General features: G+C 36.6%; 1 protein-coding gene across 1 annotated transcript in view; it reads right to left on the bottom strand.

The window, feature by feature from the left end:
• RAMP3 (receptor activity modifying protein 3) overlaps positions 1–19659 on the bottom strand; it is a 54337-nt gene that overhangs the window by 18454 nt on the left and 16224 nt on the right. The window contains exons 2-3 of the mRNA XM_085306625.1: positions 17655–17684; positions 14479–14611 (exon numbers count right to left, since the gene is read on the bottom strand). Of these exons, the coding sequence (XP_085162751.1) occupies positions 14479–14611; positions 17655–17684 (163 nt within the window). The remainder of the gene's footprint in view (positions 1–14478; positions 14612–17654; positions 17685–19659) is intronic.

Below are 19659 nucleotides of genomic sequence, written 5' to 3'. Positions count from 1 at the left end.
TTTTTTCATTTTCATTGCCTCTAAAAATATACCAGGCGTGATAGCTGCATGGCCTAATTGGTACCAGTCTATCAGTTATGCCGTATTATTTTACCACCAAAAAAATTTAGACAAACATCTTACGTATTGCTTATACTTAAATATGATCTTTCATAATAAGCTCCACGAAGATTGTTTTCCCTTACTGATCTTGTTATAATAAAATTCAAATAGGCCATACAAGCTGTTGAAAGGGCATACCAGCTGACAGACAGGAGATTTCATTAGGCAATGCTTTCCAGTATCAGTTCTAAATGGTTTACATTCTTTTTGCAAGCAATTTTACTCATTAGAATCACTGTATTGTTCCATTCTGAACTATTTGTTAATTGAATTTTTTTAAGGAATTATCAATATTTACATGGCTGACCTTTTGGTAAACAGTATGTATCAGATTTCACTTTTTTTTTTTTTTAATAATGGTCCAATAAATGTAATAAATGTCAAAAATTGCTGGAAAAAAACACTTGAAAAACTGGAATCTGATATTAAGAATTGATGAGTTTTCAGCTATTAGTGAAGAAGAGATCATTTTTTTTCCTACTTAGTAGCAGCCTCAGAAAATCTCTCTCTTTTCTCATAGGAGTTATAAACGCAAAAATTTGCAAAAGGAATGGAGAGAAATGGAAGAATAGGAAGGTCTGATTTTTCACTAACCTTGGAGAGACTGAGAACAGACAGTAAGAGAATACTGTTTTGACATGATGCAGTCATGATTATCACAATGTCAGAACCAGAGTACCCATAGGTTTAACAAGAAAGAAAGAGCTGTCTTTGAAGAAGACCAAAATGCAATCATTTTATCTTCTCCCCATTCCTCAGGAACAGTCTTCCTGAATTAAGGTTTCTGTAGACTGTAACTACATGTGTTGTGGTATAAATAACTAATAAAATTGTTTTGGTTCACTAAATCTGAGCTTTTGGAAGTTTGTGTGTCTAACTCAGCAGACTCCCAAAAGATTGGCCAATTTCCCTTTATTCTATTCATTCAACTCATTTAATGAATTGAATGGGTAATCTCAAAGAAACTCTCTAAAGCCAATATTTTTCTTGCAAAAAGTAAGATTTCTCAGTGTCTGAACCTACAAAACTCAAAAATTAGCATCAGATGAAAAAAACTGATAAGGCTTAGTTAGTTTGTAGCATAGCTATTTCTACAATATGCTGCAGAACAAAGTGGTAATCTTGCATTTATAAGCAAAATGGTCTCTAGATTTTCAGAGGTTCATAAACAGCAGTATTCTTAATATAGCATTAAAATTCAGAAGTGATATTTAGAATAGACCATTACAACAAATCTTGGGTACTATTTCCAGATACCTAAGGGACAGGAAGGTGCTTGCAAGTAGTCAGTATGGATTTACCTTTGTAGAAGAAGAAATCACGCTCAACCAACCTGATACCTTTCTATGATGAGATGACTGGCTTGGTAGATGAGAAAGAGCAATGGATATTGTCTACCTTGACTTCAGTAAAACTTTTGACACTGTCAGCCATAACATCCTCATACACAARCTGCCAAAGCATAGGATAAAGCAGTCAGTGAGGTGGACTGAAAACTGACTGAACTACCTGGCTCAGAGAGTTGTGGTCAGCAGCACAAAGTCCAGTTGAAGACCAGAGACTAATAGTGTCCCCCAGGGGTCAACACTGGGACCAATACTGTTTAACATCTTTATTAATGATCCGGATGACAGGAGCTAGTTGACCCTCAGCAATTTTGCAGATGGTACAAAACTGGAAGGAGTAGCTGATACACCAGACAGTTGCAGTGCTATTCAGAAGGACTTCAACAGGCTGCAGAAGGGGGCTGAAAAGAACCTCATAAAGTTCAACAAATGCAAAGTCCTGCACTGGAGGAGGAATAACCCCCTTGCACCAGTATAGGCTTGGGTACAACTCCCTCAAGAGCAGCTTTGTAGAGAAGGATGTGGGGGTTCTAGTGGACAATAAATTGAACATAAGCCAGATGTGCCCTTGTGGGGTACATCACATCAACCAGTACATCAAGTGAGGGGACCCTTCCCATCTACTCAGCACTGGGGAGACACATCTGGAGTGCTGGGTCCAATTCTGGGCTCCTCAGTGTTAGAAAGACATGGAGTTACCAAAGCAAGGCCAGCAAACAGCCACAAAGACAATCATGGGATCAGAGAAACCCTTATATGAGAAAGCTGGAAGTGTGAGAGCTGGGACTGTCTAGAGAAGAGAAGGCTCAGGAGGAGGGGGGTGGATCTTATCAATGTATACAAATATGTGATGGGAGGATGTCAAGAGGATGGGGCCAGACTCTTCTCAGTGGTGCCCAGTGATAGGACACGAATCAAAGGGCAAAACTGGAACAATCGGGATATTCTACTTGAACATAGGAAAATACTTCTGCACTGTCAATATGGTTGAACATTGGAAAAGGCTGTCTAGAGAGCTTGTGGAGTCTGTATCCTTGGAGATATTCAAAACTAAACTAGACAAGGTCCTAGGCAACCTATTCTACCTGATTCTGCTTGAGCAGGGGGTTGGACAGGATGATCTCTAAAAGGCCTTGCCAACTCCAACTATTCTGTGATTTTGTAAACCACTTATTTAAGTCCTAGCCATCCAAAATTAGAACTAAGCTAAAGAGACATCTATAGAATTCAGTAAACAATTGTGGAGAATAACCAAAAAAAAATATATCCATTCAGTGCTGCATGTATACCTTGTGACACTACTTTGTAATTTGAAAACAAGTGGCTTATGTTTATAAGTATGCCTAGGAGGGACATGGGTCCTGTGAAACAGTCAATACTCCAAAGAAATCATCATCCGTTTATGAAAAAAAAGAGATGCCAATTAATGTTCCTGTAGACATTTTGATGGTTGAAATAATTTGTCCAATAGCCATAGTCTACTGTATTATAAAATATCTTCCCCTCATCTGTGTAGTAAGGAGAAAAAATTATAATTGTATTAAATAACTGTATTTCAGCCTCTGCATCTATTAGGAAGAAAGTAATTATGTGGTAATAAATAGACTATTCTTGCTATTAGCCTGATAAATAAACTGGTGTCTGAATTCAAAGTGACTGCTTTATTCACATTCATCAGGACATACTCTCATCTGTACAATATAAAACAAAGCAAATATATTTGATATGAAAATAATGGAGATTCACCTGAAAAGCAGCTCCTCTTAAAGATATTCTAATACAGCCACATTCAGGGAAAAGCTATGTCTTAACAGGAACTTCACATTTACTTTGTAGCTTGGCTAATTCCAAACAATGTGTGAATGCACATAATTTCAGCATGGTCCCACATCCAGCAAACTAGTGAGATTTCACAAGCAGAAGGGTTCTTTTATTTCCAATTTTTAAAATAATACATGGCAAACGTTATTTTTCCTGCAAAGAAAAAGTGGTATTGTCAGCCACCAGCATGATGGCAATACAATTGTTCAAATATGACATTCTTTTCCATTGTTTTACTTGCTAGCACCTGATTTATAAGCTATTTTTCTTTGCTTTTGAAAAGAAAGGCATGAATCACAGAGAGAAAATAATAGGTTTTGGGGGGTAATTAGTACCAGCCTCTGTTTGCCACTGCTACTAAGCCCTCTAGGAGTTTTTAGAGAGAATTTTTTAATACAAAATTACTCTAAGTTTTGATATTTGAAGAGGCGAATAAGGAGGAGGCAAAGAGAAAGGATAAAAGATCAGAATTTAAACTTCATTGAGTGTTGCAAAAATGCAGCAACTAGAACTGTATGGGAAGCTCAGAGGAAGACAGATGTCAGGTAGGCTCACAATGCCAAGAGCTCTTGGAAGATTCAAAGGGTGGAGGCTGTCTTTCTCCAGTTCAGCACTCCTCCAGAAACATGCATGATTAATGCTCTAGGTTTCACCACACCCAAGAATAATTCTGGCTAGCTGTGTCCACCTTAGCATGTTGCTAAAAAAAAAACAGCTGCTTTTGCTGCCAAAGTTCGCTTTCCCATGCTACTTGCTTTTATCTGTATCCATCATAACATAAAACAAGTGAGCAGAACCAGCCTACTAAAGAAAAAGAGAATGCTAGCTAGCATCCTAGCACAACAGTCCCCATTTTTCTATACCTGAGCATCATACTTTACTGTAAACAAATCCTACAAATATGAGTCTACCTAAGGTTCAGGTTTCTAAAACTTTCCTTCACAGAGACATTAAGCTAATGAAGAAAATGTTCTTCTACAAAGTCTGGGCTGGCTAAACGGGGAGGGGCTATAGCAAGCTAAACAAGGAATTTGGGTTCGCTTCCCCCATAAGTCTCCAAGGGGGTGGGGGGTGGGGTGGAAGAGTTAGTCCTCAAACAYATAGAAAGTTACTCAAAAACATTACTGAAAATAATCTGGATACCAGGCAACAACAACACAGCAAGCTCTTCTTGTGCAAGCACATTCCTCATTTGCAGTGTTTTACCATGACTTTGTCTAAGGCACAACCTATATGCTAGTTTGTCTACCTGAATATAAATCCTAAGGCAAATRCACACCTTTACCCCCACATGGCACAACTGGGGAAGAGAGAGACTCCTTTAACCAATACTACTCTGGATCTGAAATCATAGTGTGCCAGCTACTTAAAGTCCAGCTCCAGGCAGCCCCAGTTCTACCTCCAGACCCAGTAACTAGTGTCGCCTATTAACTGAACCTGTATGTCCAGAAGTGCCTTACTAACATTAGTTGCAGGCATGTAGGTGCCAGGTGTATGCCAGACCACCAACAACACTCCACACTAGAAGAAGAGCACAGAGTGTTTCCAAAGCTCTTCCTTATTAATACCATGCTCCTGTTTAACTGAACTCTTTTGTTTCCTTCTGTCTTCCATGCCAGAAAAATCACATGCCAAAAAACAGAATTCAGGCTTCATTGCTAATGTTGAAAAGAACAAGCCAAAGCTATTCATTTTCTAACTGTGAGATATGTATGTCATTACAGGAAAGAACTATCTACACATCAGTCATTGCCTCACCTTAGCTGCAAAACAAACCCAGTGGTTTCTCTGAGATTTTCACAGTACATTTCTCTTCTACAGATGTTCTGATAGCAGCAGCTGGATGCAATCATGATCAGGATCTAAATCAGACTTCCTGCAGCATTCAATGGGGAAGATGAAAAAACCTATACAACTGACCAAGAAAATGAGTCAGTTTGGAGGGCTCTTATAACACAGGCAGCCATCAGAGGTTATTAGTTCAAAGCTTTAAGAACTGGAGACATATAATTTCATCTTGGTTTGCACTGTGTTCCTTTCAGTTTTCCAACTAACCTTAACATCATCTCACCTTCTTTTCTTTAATATTCCTCTGCAAACTAGTTGCTTTTATAATTAGCTTAGTTTATTTAAGTGAAATTGTAACACAGGCAAAACTCCCATTGACTTTAAAATTGAGCAACAACTTTGGGATATTTTTCCAGAAGATTAGATCAAATCTGGCTCTAGTCACACACATCTTTTTCATTAATTTCTTTTTCAAATCTTTGACATCTGTACAGAACATGGGTGGATCTCCTTCATCGTCTTCAGTATTATTAAAGCTTCTGTTTATATAACTCATTTTGATATAAAGAGTTCTGGGAAAGCTACACTGAGGCTGTAAAGAAAATAAAACGATTGATCAGCATGGGAACAAGACCTCGGATCATCCTCATAACAAAACAGAACTCCGTCAGACACACGAACGCTTACAACRACGTGAATCAGTTTCGGACTTATAGCTAAAGACAGATCTTGCCCTCTCCTTTTTGGGTAAGGACCCAAATTTGAATATGTAGAAAAATAAAAATTCTATCGTCTGCCAGGAATTAGAGCRCCATTCTCCCACTGCAACACGAGGGGCTCTCTGAGCCACAAAGACAGGCCTGATGAGATTGAAGGTAATGCAGGGACCTCAGGAAAAACTGTTACAATTAATTCTTTCAGCAAAACAGAGAAACCAGTTCTCATTATATGTGTTAGTCTGCCAAAACTCTCTGCCAAAACATAAATTGTCATTTCACTCTCAGTCTTTGAATTCACARTTATTCCTTGGCCAGCAAATGCGGAACGATTGGCTGGGAGATCCCCTGAGTAACAGGTATGTGACTTTATAAACTTCCAAGATGACTGTTGCAGTAGCAACGTAGCCTGGAAATAACAGAATACCGTACATTGAAATAGATTACACATGACTAAATCAGAGGGCAAAGGTAACAGTCAAAYCCTACATTTCTCAATTTCAGTCCAATAGCAAATAAATTTTCCTGGGGCTGGTCTCTCCCCTCAAGGACTGGTTATTGGACTCAAACACTGGGAATTGCAACTCAGAACTATTTCTTGTATCTTGAATTATTAACAGTTTATTGCATTTATCAAATTAGCTGCAGAAAAGCATGCCATAGTTTGCTTTGTTCCCATGAGAAACTGTTTGAGGATGAACTACTTACACAATGAACTCCAGGCTGGCATGCGTATGTGGAAATTCAGATTAAGAGAGGACTGTTGGCATGACCAGATGTGTGAGGATACAACTGAATAAATGTGCAGCAGGAGAATATAAGACGTACAAAACACGCAGGTGTCCTTTGCTCTTTGTTGAAAGCAATGTCTGCGAATAAAATTACCTTCTGGGCTCACTTTTAAACTACGTCTAAGGGAGATTGGTCTGCTCTGCTCATATGCAGAACAATGCTCTCTTCACTGTCCAGAGTCAAGCAGCATCATGCCCTAATTTTTGATTTCCTGATATATTTGCTTGAGCAATGGTGGTAAGGTCACAATCTTTAGTGGCATTTAGTGTCCAGTGCCCTTGGCACACAATGTCCATCTTTTGTCTAATCAGGATCCTTCAGGCAGTTGAGTAAAATAAGCATCAACTCTAAGAGATGAATCAAAGAAAGGAAACRCCCTATGATTAAATATGTTAGGGTCATCTTCACTCTTTCAAAAGTTACCCCTTGATTATTTTTCTGTATTCTGACAGTCTAATAATTTTAATATGGAAAAATTTAAATAAGTCCAGTTCAATGACGAGGAAGTCCACATATTTCTGTACAGAGAAGGTGTTTGGTGGTCTGTCAACACAAAGAGTAGGCCTCCTCCATAGCTGTAACTGTCAGAGAGTATCATTATTAGCCCTATTGCTAATATCTCTGCACTTTATTTTTAGATATAATGATGCAATAAAATCAGGGTAGTTGACTGGATTGTACTACAACGTAGGTTAATTTGTGCGCTTTTTCTGTATAAGTGCTGTCTTTGAATGCAGTTACTGGATTCCTTTGTGAAATAAAGTATTATAACTCTTTGCCTTTAAGAAATGCAATGGAGGATTAACCAATAGCTAAGATTAATGTTAATGTAGCAAGACTTGTTATCACTTTCTAAGTAAAGGTTTCAGATTAATCAGAGCTCTTTATATATGTATCATTTCTGGTAATAAATCAGTACTAAAACTTTTTGCCATGCTRTGTAGATCTGTATTTCTTACCTATATAGTGTTTGTTATCACGGCAGCTAATCAACCAGAAATGCAGTCTGTAATATTTTTTTCTGGATTTTTCAAATTAATCCTTTGGGAATTTTGTCTGAGCAGATACTGTCTAATTCCTTATAATCACTGTATTTCATTCATTGATGTCTAAGAACTGAATGTTTTATTAAACATTGTCTTAAAACATTCTGCTAAAAATACTATGAAATACCATGGTAGCCCATGAATTAAAAATAAATGTAACTTGAAAACTAGTGATAAACAAGGAATCACCATTCAAAGAGGGCCAAATATCTTAATCAATAATATGAAGAAAAYGGAATAGTTTTTGCTAAAAATGTAGGTATTATATAAATAACTCAGGAGGAAAAGAAGATGTAGCTACAGGTACACAGACCAATTGGATCACCAATTTGGATGTGGTCTCATCTAAATAGAACACTGGAAAATGCCAGATGATAGATCCAGAAACACATAAGGTACATCATACTAGTCACTCTGGGAAGGATTTAACGTCATGTATAGTTTGTAAAACACATGCTCCTGGTATAGCTGGTATTATTATGCAGCTGAGATTTAATGCATTACTCACTTTGGCAGAAGAAAAATCCTGTATACCCAGTAGGATTAGAGACAAAACTATTAAGTCTGCATATAATATTATGAAAACTATTGCTGGATGAAACATTCAATTCTACAGTGGAATCTGTTCCTCAACAGAAAAGCTGCTAAAACTTGCAAAGGAYTCAGCAAGTCTGGAATACTTTGAAAGTATTATCACGATAGACTTTGAAAGATTGATCTTAATTTATCCAAAAAAAAGAGATTGAGAAATTACTTAAAACTGACTTGTATGCAGTTATACAGGAAAAAAGGATTTCCAGTAACAATGAATCTTACTATATCAGGGAAAGGCATAAGAAGGTATAATCACGGGGAACTGAAGTTAGGCAAACGCTGATTGGAAATAAGGCACACATTTTCCTCTAACAGTAAAAACAGTTACCATTTGGAACAATATACCTACAAATGTAATGGATTAGTATTCATTTGATATCTATAAATTAACAGTCAATGTCTTCCTGTAACATATTCAGTTACTCTTACGCGTTTAGGATAGTAATTACTAGGTGGATTCTGTGGACTGTATTATTCAGCAGTGCAGACTGGATGACCACAGCCATCTCTCTGACCTCAAAATTACTGAAATGCTAATCAAAATACTCAGAAATGTTTGGAAAACGGTAACACGGAATATAGAGGAGATACTGTTGCCTGGGAGCTGGCCAAAAGCTTAACAAGCAACTGAGAACAAAAATTAGCACACTGCAGCTCTGTATTTCCATAAAGGTTAGAGCTGGGAGAGACCGAGAGATTTGTTTGGGGACTGTTTGTTCTAGCAAAACTGTTTCCAGGATCTAGTTAGAATTCTTTGGAAAATCCTTCCAATAGCTAATGATAGAAAATAATCTATGCAACTACAACAAGCGTTTTTCAGGTACATGTAAAACTGCTCCATCTTCATCTGGTCACTTCCCTAAGGAACTAATAGCTGGCCTCTTGACTATAGTCCCATTATAACCAGATCAGGTCTTATCACAAAGAGCATGATGAAAAATATCCTGAATGGCTAATAATGGTCTTAGGTGTGTGGACAATAGTAAAAAAAACAGATTTTACCCATTTAGCTGTTGTTAACAAGTATTAAGAATATAATGCATAAAGAATAAAAATTTAGCATGTTAAGAATAAAAAGCATTCAGTAATTTTCAGTCTTCTAGTGAACAGAAAGGTTGTCTGCCTTCGTTAACTCACACTTCAGTCTCTGCTCATTTAGTTACTGTACTATGATAGTTTCCTGTCGTTTAAACTACCCAGMCACATTTTAGCCTTTAGGATTATTTCTGAATAACCTGAAAGCATCAGCAAAACTATGGACAACTGATCCCTTCCTCTTTTGTCAATGAGTATGATAAATTATACATTATACAGATTGTTATACAATTCTAGCAAGGCCAAGATCAGTCATGGAGGCTAAAAAAAATCTTACACTGGTTTCCAGTCCTAGTTGCTATATATGACAGCATCATCTGTTTAAATCAGGCAAAAGGCTGCTTTTTTAAAAGAATGAAAATCAGGCCTGAAGTTTGTTAAGAATAAAGTTAAGAAACAAGTAACAGAGCTGTCAGAAAATCTTACGGTATAATTAAGTTACTGCAAGCTGAAGTCARCCAAAGCTGTCTAATGACATTTTGGCCAAGCAGTGAAAAATAGAAGATAATTGCTATTTACAATTCCATAATCAAGGGCAGTTATTTACCAGGAAGAGATAAAACTCCTCCATAAACAAACAGCYTTACAAAAAGCACAGCTCCATGAACAATTATATTTTGATATAAGATACAGAGCCAATTTTGCAAGATCTTTGCAAGTGAAGAGTGCCATGCAGAAATTACTGTATGAAGAAGGTGTAATCCTTACATTAGTTTTAAACCCCTATCTGTTCCAAGACGGCTAATTTTACTGCTGGAGGCTAGACTTAAAATCAGAGTAGACTATAAATTATCAAGCCTAAATATTTGAACTTTAAGTGATCATTGCTACTGATAAATTAATAAAGAAGCAGTCTCATCACTCAGTGTTCCTCCAGACAGTTGAAGACATTAGCCTATATGTTTATCATATTAGGGATGATGTCAAACCATAATGTCTGTTCTTAGCACAGTTCCTACAGTGCCATGAAACTTTATGATAAGTTTGTAGTCTGGGGAAGAAATGCCTCATCAATACTTGATTCAGCAAATAAATGCCCAAACAAATTTATCTCTCCTCTCTCTCTCTCTTCTAAAACAGAATTTCAAATACAAGTGATAGTTTACATTTTTACRTCATATATAGGTTTTCTTAAACTGCTTTCTATCTTTCTTGTTGCATTTGGAAAAGGCTGGCATTTCTTTTGGTGCTGCACAAGGGGAAAAATGAACATAATTTTTCCAAAAATGTTTAATTTTCATTTCACAGTTCTACAAACAAACAAAAAAAGTATCACATTTACAGTTTTCTTTAGACGAAATACTCTCTAGAAATAGGCAGGAATATCTGGTACAGGGATTGAAGATGATACAAAAGGGGAAGAGCAATCAGAAAGGACAAAGGCAAGGTGAATTGTTAACACTAATTGAAAGTCAAGAGAACTCAAGAGTCTTCAGTCACCTTTAAACATTAGAAGAATCTTCCAATAGAGTATTTTAATTCTTGAAGCAATTTTAGCACAAGGCTTGCAAAATGCTGCCCCTTTCTTCACCTGCATTAAACAAAGGCAGAGTCTAATATTTGACTCCTGTAGGTACCCTTGACTGCACTGCTAATAATCCAATTAGTGGAGGAAACTCATCAATATGAACAAGATATCAGCAATGAATTCAAATTTATGATTATAATACAATTATGATGGAGATCATTTCAGGGAAAATTGCAGTTCTTCCTTCAAAATGAGGAAAATAACTTGCAACTAGATGTGTTACAATATTAAAATTGTTGCTCCTAGTATAATCTAGTATTTAATTTAAATTATTTATTAAATAAATTTAGTAGCACTTGCATTCTAAGACTTTTCTTCTTGTGGTGTAGATATATTTCTTTGTCAGATTTCAGTGCAATTTTGGGCTATGTAAGAGAGAAGATATTGGAATAAACACAGCTTACGCACACAAAATGAGAATTCTGCTGTTCATTTTTTGCTTTCTGTGGTGTCGGAGCCCTGTGTTGGGCTGCGGCACTGTAGAACATCAATACATCCATGTCACTGTAAAGAAATAAATACTTCTACACTTTTTCAGTTCTGAGGGACCACTTTTCTATTACCTTTAATGAAACTGCTATTTTTTTGATGAAGAAATTGTGCAAGCAAAACAGAAATCAAAACAGRTCTTGCCTTTCCCATGACATGCATAACTAGTTTTAACAGTATGTCTTTAGCTCTAAAAAATAATCTCTTGAGCTCAGCAATATCCAGAAGTCTAATGTCAACACTGTGACATACACTGCTCACTTCTCTGACTGAGAAGTTACAATACAATTAGCCAACATGCTGACTATCAGCTCTCCATTTCAAGGACCTTATTCTCCACTGGTTGTGTGAATACTTCGCTTTGAAAGAATTAATCTGGATTACTTATTTTGCTCGACTTGTTGCTAGTACACTGCAAAATAATTTCTCCAGTGCTGACTTCCAATTGCAATGATTATCACAGAAAAGTTAGGCTCCAGCACATCCGACTCAGTTATCCTGACATTTAAGTATTTCTGTATAGCACAAAAGCTGAACTCAGTAATACACCCAAGGCTGTAATACAACTCTACACACACCCTGAAATCTGCGCCCTCTTTTCTTGTGGATTTCTGCTTTCTCATCTATTTACGAACACTGTTTTCCTCTTTGCTCTAAGATTTGCACTCTTACATAACAAGTCTGCTTCTATATGGTAAGAGACTTTCAATAGCTCTGTACTAACAACGTTTCCAGGAAYGTGACACATTCATTTCTTTCTTCTTCCCTCCTTGTTCTTCTCAGATGAGGAAAAAAAATGTATTGTCAAGCATTCAGTTCCACCATTTTCTAGTACAGCCTAAAAGTATAGTAGACAGATTCGGATTCATGGTAAGAAGTTTGGGCAAGATGGAAGAAATATCTCAAAATATTCACGGAGTACTGGAAGATCAGAATAACCCCCTTGAGATTCCCAGGTCCTTTAGGCCATCCTGCTATCTACTCAAAGAGAAGAAAGCAGTAACTAGGGTTTTCTCTGTTCATAAGTTATTTTGAGTACAATAGGCAGAAATGCCAGTTATACTGCTCACATTATAAAACACACCCCATGCAGTACTGATGTCTGAGCCATCAGGGCAGGACAGGCAAATTTCCTCAATGAAAGGTAGCCAAAGAGCCCRTTTTCAGCCATTCCACCACCTGCAGGAAGAGGGTTTCAATGTACTGTACATGTCCCAAAAGCTCTCTCTGACTAGATCTGGCCATGGGACAGAGACAGGAGCAAGAATCTATTGTCATCCTCCGGGCACAAAAGGGACCAAGATGCATACCAAGGAGTTATCTCCTCTTGCTTTTCTCCATAATTGAAGAGATGCATGCATGCATCTTTCACATGAGTGCTGCATAGTTTAAGAAGCTACACATAAAAGCTGAGCTGTAGTGTAATCCAGCACCAGCAAATAAAAGTGCTAAAAGGGAACAGCATCTAAGTGGTTAATGTGCTGTCAGATTATGAAACATTATCAACAGGCGGGACATTTGATACTGGTGGCAACAGCAGAGAAACACAGGGAACTGCTGCAGCGTAGCACGGAGGTCCAATGCTTCATTATCTGTTGTGTCTATTGATGGCCAGCCAGTTAAAATCTACGTGATCAACATGAAGTGATAATAAACAGGGGACACAATCAGAGTTCATATGAGACAAGGACATATCTGGAGCTAAAGGAAATTGTAATAGATGTGGTAAGAGTGAACCTGTGGCTACACTGCTTCAGGAGCACTTCCAAAACCAGGGCACTGCATTAGTGTAGTTTTAAATCTGAAGCTCTGTTTCAGCTTGGCTTGTATTTCACCAGAGCTAATTCACTTGAACCTAGTTTTCTGAAGTACTGAACACCTGCAGTTTCCTGTGATTTCAATCGGTGTAGAGGGTACTTGGCACTTCCGAAAACCAAGTATTATGCATGAGCAGACATGCTCTGAAGAAGCAGATGCTCCATGAAGCCAAAAAAGCCACAAATCGCATGAGCTCACATTACTGTGAGTTTCTTCCAGACAGAGTTTGAAGTGCACAGCTTAAGATGTTTAAATACCCCCAGCAACTACAAATCAAGAATAGAGATAAGAAAATAATGCCTCCATCATCACTGTCTGTCTAGGGGTCTTTCTAGTCATTCAAAGAGAACAGGTGGTGCTTACTCTCCCCAGGTTATCTGGCAGGCATAGAAACAAACTGCAACAGTATCAGTACAACAGAGCATTTTACATTTGGACAGGATAATTTCACACAAGAGCTAGATTTCTGGAACTATGCCTCGGGAAATATTATTGTCATCTTATTGAAAGAGAAATCAGGGAATGAAACTGCATTGCTACCAACAAAGAAAACAAAGTAGAGTGATTCTGGAATCACATTACCTTAATGCTTTCAGAGAAAAAATGGATTTAAATAACATTTGCATAAAATATACTRAAATAAAAATGAAATATAAACACAACCGAGGTAAAARTAATACCAAATTATATTCATTAGCCTACCRGTTAATCTCCACTAACATGATTTATTTTGTGCACTCCTAGAGTCAGGAACTGGGTTTCTTTCTGTGAGCACATGGTCATACTGCAGGGACTTAAGAGCTACTGTTTAGCCCTCTGCAATGGGAACCAAATACAGGAGGTTTTCAATATATCTGGAACACAAACATTTTAGACACTTTAGGGAGACTGGTATACCATGGCTTTCATTAGGTACTGATAAAATAGCCATCTGGCATTGAATATAAATTGTTCTGAAAGACACTCTACGAGAAAATGCAAAAGAAAGGATTATTAATGGAATTATTTATTTATGAAACATTTCTCTGACTTTCACTCCTATAGTAAGTGAAAGGAGAAGTAAAGGCAAGTGAAAGACTAAGGCAAAAATTCCCTCCACTGACTTCAAAATATGGCGAACATTTTATATTGAGTAGGGTAAAACCTTTTCTTCAACAGAATTGCTAAAATCTATCAAACTTGACCTGTGAAGATAAAATACATGTCTGAACCATTCTGCTTTAGAGAACTTGCATATCCCTTCTAGGTGTTAAGGTGTCCTTGGCACTTGTGAGAATCAATTTTATTAAAGGACAGCCATTATAAGAAGATAACAATGTATCAAAATCAAAACTAACTCTTACATGATAAATTCCGTCAAGTTGCACCATTTTTTAGAGTCCACTTTCTTCATCATCTCTTCAAAGGATTTTCCACAGGCAGGCAACTTTTCTAACATGAGTGATTCATTGCAGAGATTACTCTGTTGACGTGCACCTAGGTAAAGTCAGAAAGCACATTAAATCCCAAACATTGAAATAGAAGAACTATGAATTCTTTTTTTAAAAAAAAAAGAAGAAGAAGAAGAAGAAGAAGAAGAAGAAGAAGAAGAAGAAAACCCACTCATTCACATAATTCTGCCTGCCACTTAAATTGCTGTAAATTTAACATTCAATTTTCCACACAACTTAATATGTAAAACATAAGTTTACTAAAAAACCCTCAGTATAAAATACTGTACCTTACTATATCATCTTTTAGGCCTTGCACAGAGAAACCTACCTAGTCACTTTTCTAATCTTTCTGAATTTCTAATCTCACTAACTTCTTACTGAACACTGGCACCACTAATTAAAAGCTAACTGGAATTAGCTTCCTTCACAGCCTTGCCCTTTATTTCCCAGCCCTTCACTGTAGAAAGCACTGCTCAAGCTTATACAGATGTGTCCCATTGAAATAACTGTATACTATAAATATACTTCTCTTTCAGAAAGATTTGTATACCTTATGAACTAAACGCTTGAAAGCCCACAATCACAATTAAGACTTTTGTTTAGTATATCCATTAATGGAATTATTTGCCATTATCTGATGTTAATGTTACAAACAACCAGCTACTGGGAAAGAAGGAATTAACCTTGTCATGAGCAAGCCTGTACCCTTTGCAATATAAAATGGCAACTTCACAACAATATTTAGAGTCAAAGTCGAAAGTACTTATACAGCCCACACCTGAAATGAAATACAAGGCCAATATTTTGACTTTTGTTATAAAATTAAAATTCTGAAAAATTTTTATTCAGAGTAGCTGAAGTATTCAGTTTTGCTAAGGTTGTAACATTCTGTTTTGATTATCTAATTTGATTTGGAATATGTCTTCCTTTACCTTTATCATTTCAATTATTTTGATTCTACTTTTACATACAAAATACATAAATTTTGGAGCAAACTAAAAAATGCTTGCTTAATTTTAACTTTAATTTTTTAATATAATGCCTAAATTAAATTAGTAAGCTAGTTAGAATAAAACATTGGCATTTCTTCTCTTTAAACCAAAGAAAATCTGAGGAAAAAATCCCATCTCAACAAAACTGTAGTCCTAGCAAATCTGTGTGCCAGACGGCTCCCTTTGAGAATTCTGGAGGAAAAGTTAGTTTTAAGAGAAAAGGCAGGAGGAACAGACCATTTAGTCCATTTTTAATCACTGAGAAAGGAAGTCTATGTAGAATGAAGTCTTGCACCAATTTCTGAACCAACATTTTTATCTATCTACATTGCAGAGAGGAGATATTTCTTTTCCTTGTATCAGTTACATTTTGAGAGTAGGATTCTGTCAGTGCTGAAAAGCTGGTTGCCTTGTTCCTACCTCAGCTTCTTTGCCTACTGCTCCTGAAAACCTGAAATCCTGCTTCCTCCCATGCAGGGAGGAGGTGCTTTATGGTTACCCTTTTCAGAACTCTTCCTCCAGCATCTAAAAGTTACTTCATTCACAGCTGCCATATAAACAACAAATGGTAATAATCTGTGGCTGTCACTCAGGAAATTTGACTGAAAAATCAAGGTTCCTTCCAACTTTTCCCCTCCTCCTATGTTCTAATTTTATGTTGTGTTAGCAAAAAGTATTGTTAAGTGAAGTAAGGTCAAAAGCATGCCAGTCTTCATTTCATGAGAATCTAGATAGAGTCCTCAGTCTCAACAGGGTACAGATTCTTAATATTTAGCCCAATAAAAGAGACGCAAGATGATTGGTTTCAGACTTCTTAACATGATATAGTTGTTGATTACAAATTCTAACATCTCCATTCGAAATGAGATGTGTAATTGTAAAACAGCACCAGGTGCACACTACAGTGCTTAATCCATGAAGGAGACTCTTCAGAGCTCTTCTTTCAGAGCCCGAGCAGGAATGCCTTGCCAATCTAATTCATACTATAGCAGCTGATTCTTTTAGCTGGAGAAGTCACCGACTCAGTCACGCCAGGTGCCAACTAAGAGGCAGCCACCACATCTGATCAACAAAATACTCTGCTTTCATACAACAGCAGGACTAGAACTGGACAGTCTATTTTACATCTAAGACCCTAAGTCTATTACTTCATACTAGCCACAAACCTCTTCAGGCCTACAGCTAATCGGGACCGTCTGAATAAATCCATTACTTCTGACCCTACCTACTTCATCACATCTCATTGTTAGAGCTCTTCTGGCTGATGTTAAGACTTCAGCAACATTACAAAAATTCAGAACTGCAATTCAGCGCCAGTAATGCAAATGGTAAAAGTTATGAAATAGGGAAAGTGTAATTTTATCCTTCGGAAGTTAACATGATAGTTAAGAAACTTGACTATTAAAATGTTCCCACCAATTCATCTAACAGGTAAAATTTATATCTTTCAATGGTAGATGTGCAGATGAACATTAAAACTGGGCAGAATAGACAACCAGATACGTATGATAGATGTATGCCTGGCAATTTGAATTCTGCAGGGATGCTTTTACAAAATTTAGGCTACACTGGCTGCTTTGGCTGAGTATTCTAAATAGCTTGCTATCACTTGATTTATAATCCTATAAATTCAATAGAATACAAGCCTTCTCATTACATAATGTACACCGACTGTTGACTCCGGCTCCTTCTCAGTGGGGTGTTTAAATGGATTTGTTATGGCCTTGGTATTTTTGGTTGCATTTCTTCAGAACTTTAATGTTTTGGAAGGTTGTAAGAAATCTCTGAAAGTCATAGTACGAATAGTATGAAAATTATCTGCCTCCTTGAACAATGCAATGTCGTAAGAGTTTCTGTCTAAAACCCTGGCCAAAGGGTTTCAAATTTATGAATAATTCTGCATCTTTACCATCACTATTGAGACTGATCTTTGCAAACACTGAGCCACTCTCTGTTCACATAACCAATACACGAGACCAATTGTAAAAAAATGCATGAACCTGACTAACTGAAATGAGATAGAATGGAAGTGCTTTTTAAATAGTTACCACGAACAAAACAAATGTATGTTTGAATTTTAGAAGTAAAGCTCACCTGTTAATCCAAGCGTCATTAGACCATTCACTAGGGGAAGGAAAAAAAAAAGAGAGAGAGAGAGAGATTGGTTAGATATCCTTACGTTATTCCATAACAGTGAGAATTAACGTAGATACAAACAAACCTCAGCATACTTCATGTTTCAACAAAACACTGCATTTGAACATTAGTTTTATTTTTATTAGAATGTGTTTGAATGGAAAAATCAACATTTAGAGAATGTGATTTTTTTCATTGCTTTTTATTTATCTTTTAAACAGCTGAGTCATGTAGACTTTTATGGGTCTGTTGACATTGCTTTTTTCTGTAGTTTCTAAAGTTAAGGATTAGGGATAAGGGAATTCTTATTTTAGTTTTTTGATGGGCTGACATAAAAAAATTGGAAAAGCAAACACATCCACATGAAATGTAGGTCAACTACACATTCTAAAGTACAAAACAAATTCTTTTGTTATTGAAATTAAGCAAGCACAAAATCAAAAATACATAACGTGTGCTCTAGTCATTTGGAAATATAAGACTGTGATTTATGGTCTACATCTTTTCCAGAGTGAACTTATGTATTTTGAAATATATAAGCTTAAAACCTTTATGTGTCTAATGTGGAAGTTATGTCAACATACATATGTCAGATGAGTCTTCTAATGGAAACATGGAATATGCCAACAAAAGAAATCTTCTGATCAACAATTTGCAGTACCTCCAGATGGATGAAATTAGCAGAAGCCCACTCTGTGAGCAGAGCTGCACCACACTTAGCATTTTGCAAACATAGCAAACATAGGAATGATGTGATTTCAATTATTTTTGACCTCCTACTGGAAAAAAAAAGAAAAAAAAAACTGCTGGCAAATCTTTGCAGTACTAACCTTGTATCAGAAATGAAATGAGTAATTTTACACAGATGAGTACCTCCTGTTCCTTATTTATAACCTGTGTGTCACTCCAATAAAATAAGCCAAGATATATGGAACAAAATATCAGTCCCAATTACACTGATCTACATTCTGCCTACACTGAAATATGCCAAACCCATGATTAAGCTAAATGCAAACTGTTGTGTATACACATCTGAGAAGAATTTAGATCCCTCTAATATAATTTTCTTCCACTCAAGCACTAATTTATGTTAATTGCTAATGAGCCAGAATGTACTGAAATTATGAAGAGTATCAGAATCCGTGTATCAGAATACTTTAGTGCCTCCAAACAGAAAGAGTTGAAAAGAGTTGAAATTCCATTATACGCTCTGATGGTTGTATCTCTTTTGTAAATAAAACATCTTTTTTCTTTTTTTTTTCCAACGCTACTAACTCCTATACTAGTAAATAGAGAGTCCCTGGACAGGTTTTTCTTTAACTTGCACTTGAAAATGTGCTTCATCAATTCCATAAAACTGAAGATGAGATTAAAAGTACACATTCTAAGAAGCTAAAACCACCTTTTCTGAGGAAAGTTTAGATGCACAACCATAGATGCTCCCTTGATGACTGCAGATTGCACCTGGAATTCTTATTCTATGAATTCCTGACACTAATCTCTAAATACTTTGTAGATATTTCTGTGTTAATCCTCAAAATCTTCACTGCAAGGTAAATAAAAAGAGTGATTTACAATGAGAGAGAACCAATAAGAGAAAACAATGTATCCATATTTTACAGATAGAGAGATTAAGTGACTTCTCCAGGGTCACATAAGGAAGCTATGATCAGCCAAGTACAGAATAAAGGGCTTTTAGTTCTCAGATTTGTGTTCTTCTCGTAAGTCTCTCTGGTCACAGAAGAACATGTTTTTAGCATTTTTTGATCTGATCAAAACAGAGTAACACAGGATGCTTCATACCTATCCACAACCAAAGGTGTCCAGATACATTCTGACAAGGGTAAAATAACAATACAGATGACCACATGCTATCATACTTAACCATCACTATTTTCAGTGGTCTCAGATATTCAACTCATAAGAAAGGTTTAACAAAGAAATGACAGCTTTTTGGTCATGC

The sequence above is a fragment of the Rhea americana genome, unplaced genomic scaffold, assembly GCF_003343005.1.
Source record: "Rhea americana isolate MKP2758 unplaced genomic scaffold, rheAme1 scaffold_242, whole genome shotgun sequence".
Lineage (NCBI taxonomy): Eukaryota > Metazoa > Chordata > Aves > Rheiformes > Rheidae > Rhea > Rhea americana.
Note: the sequence above shows the minus strand (reverse complement) of the source record. Positions and strands in the feature narration are given on the sequence as shown.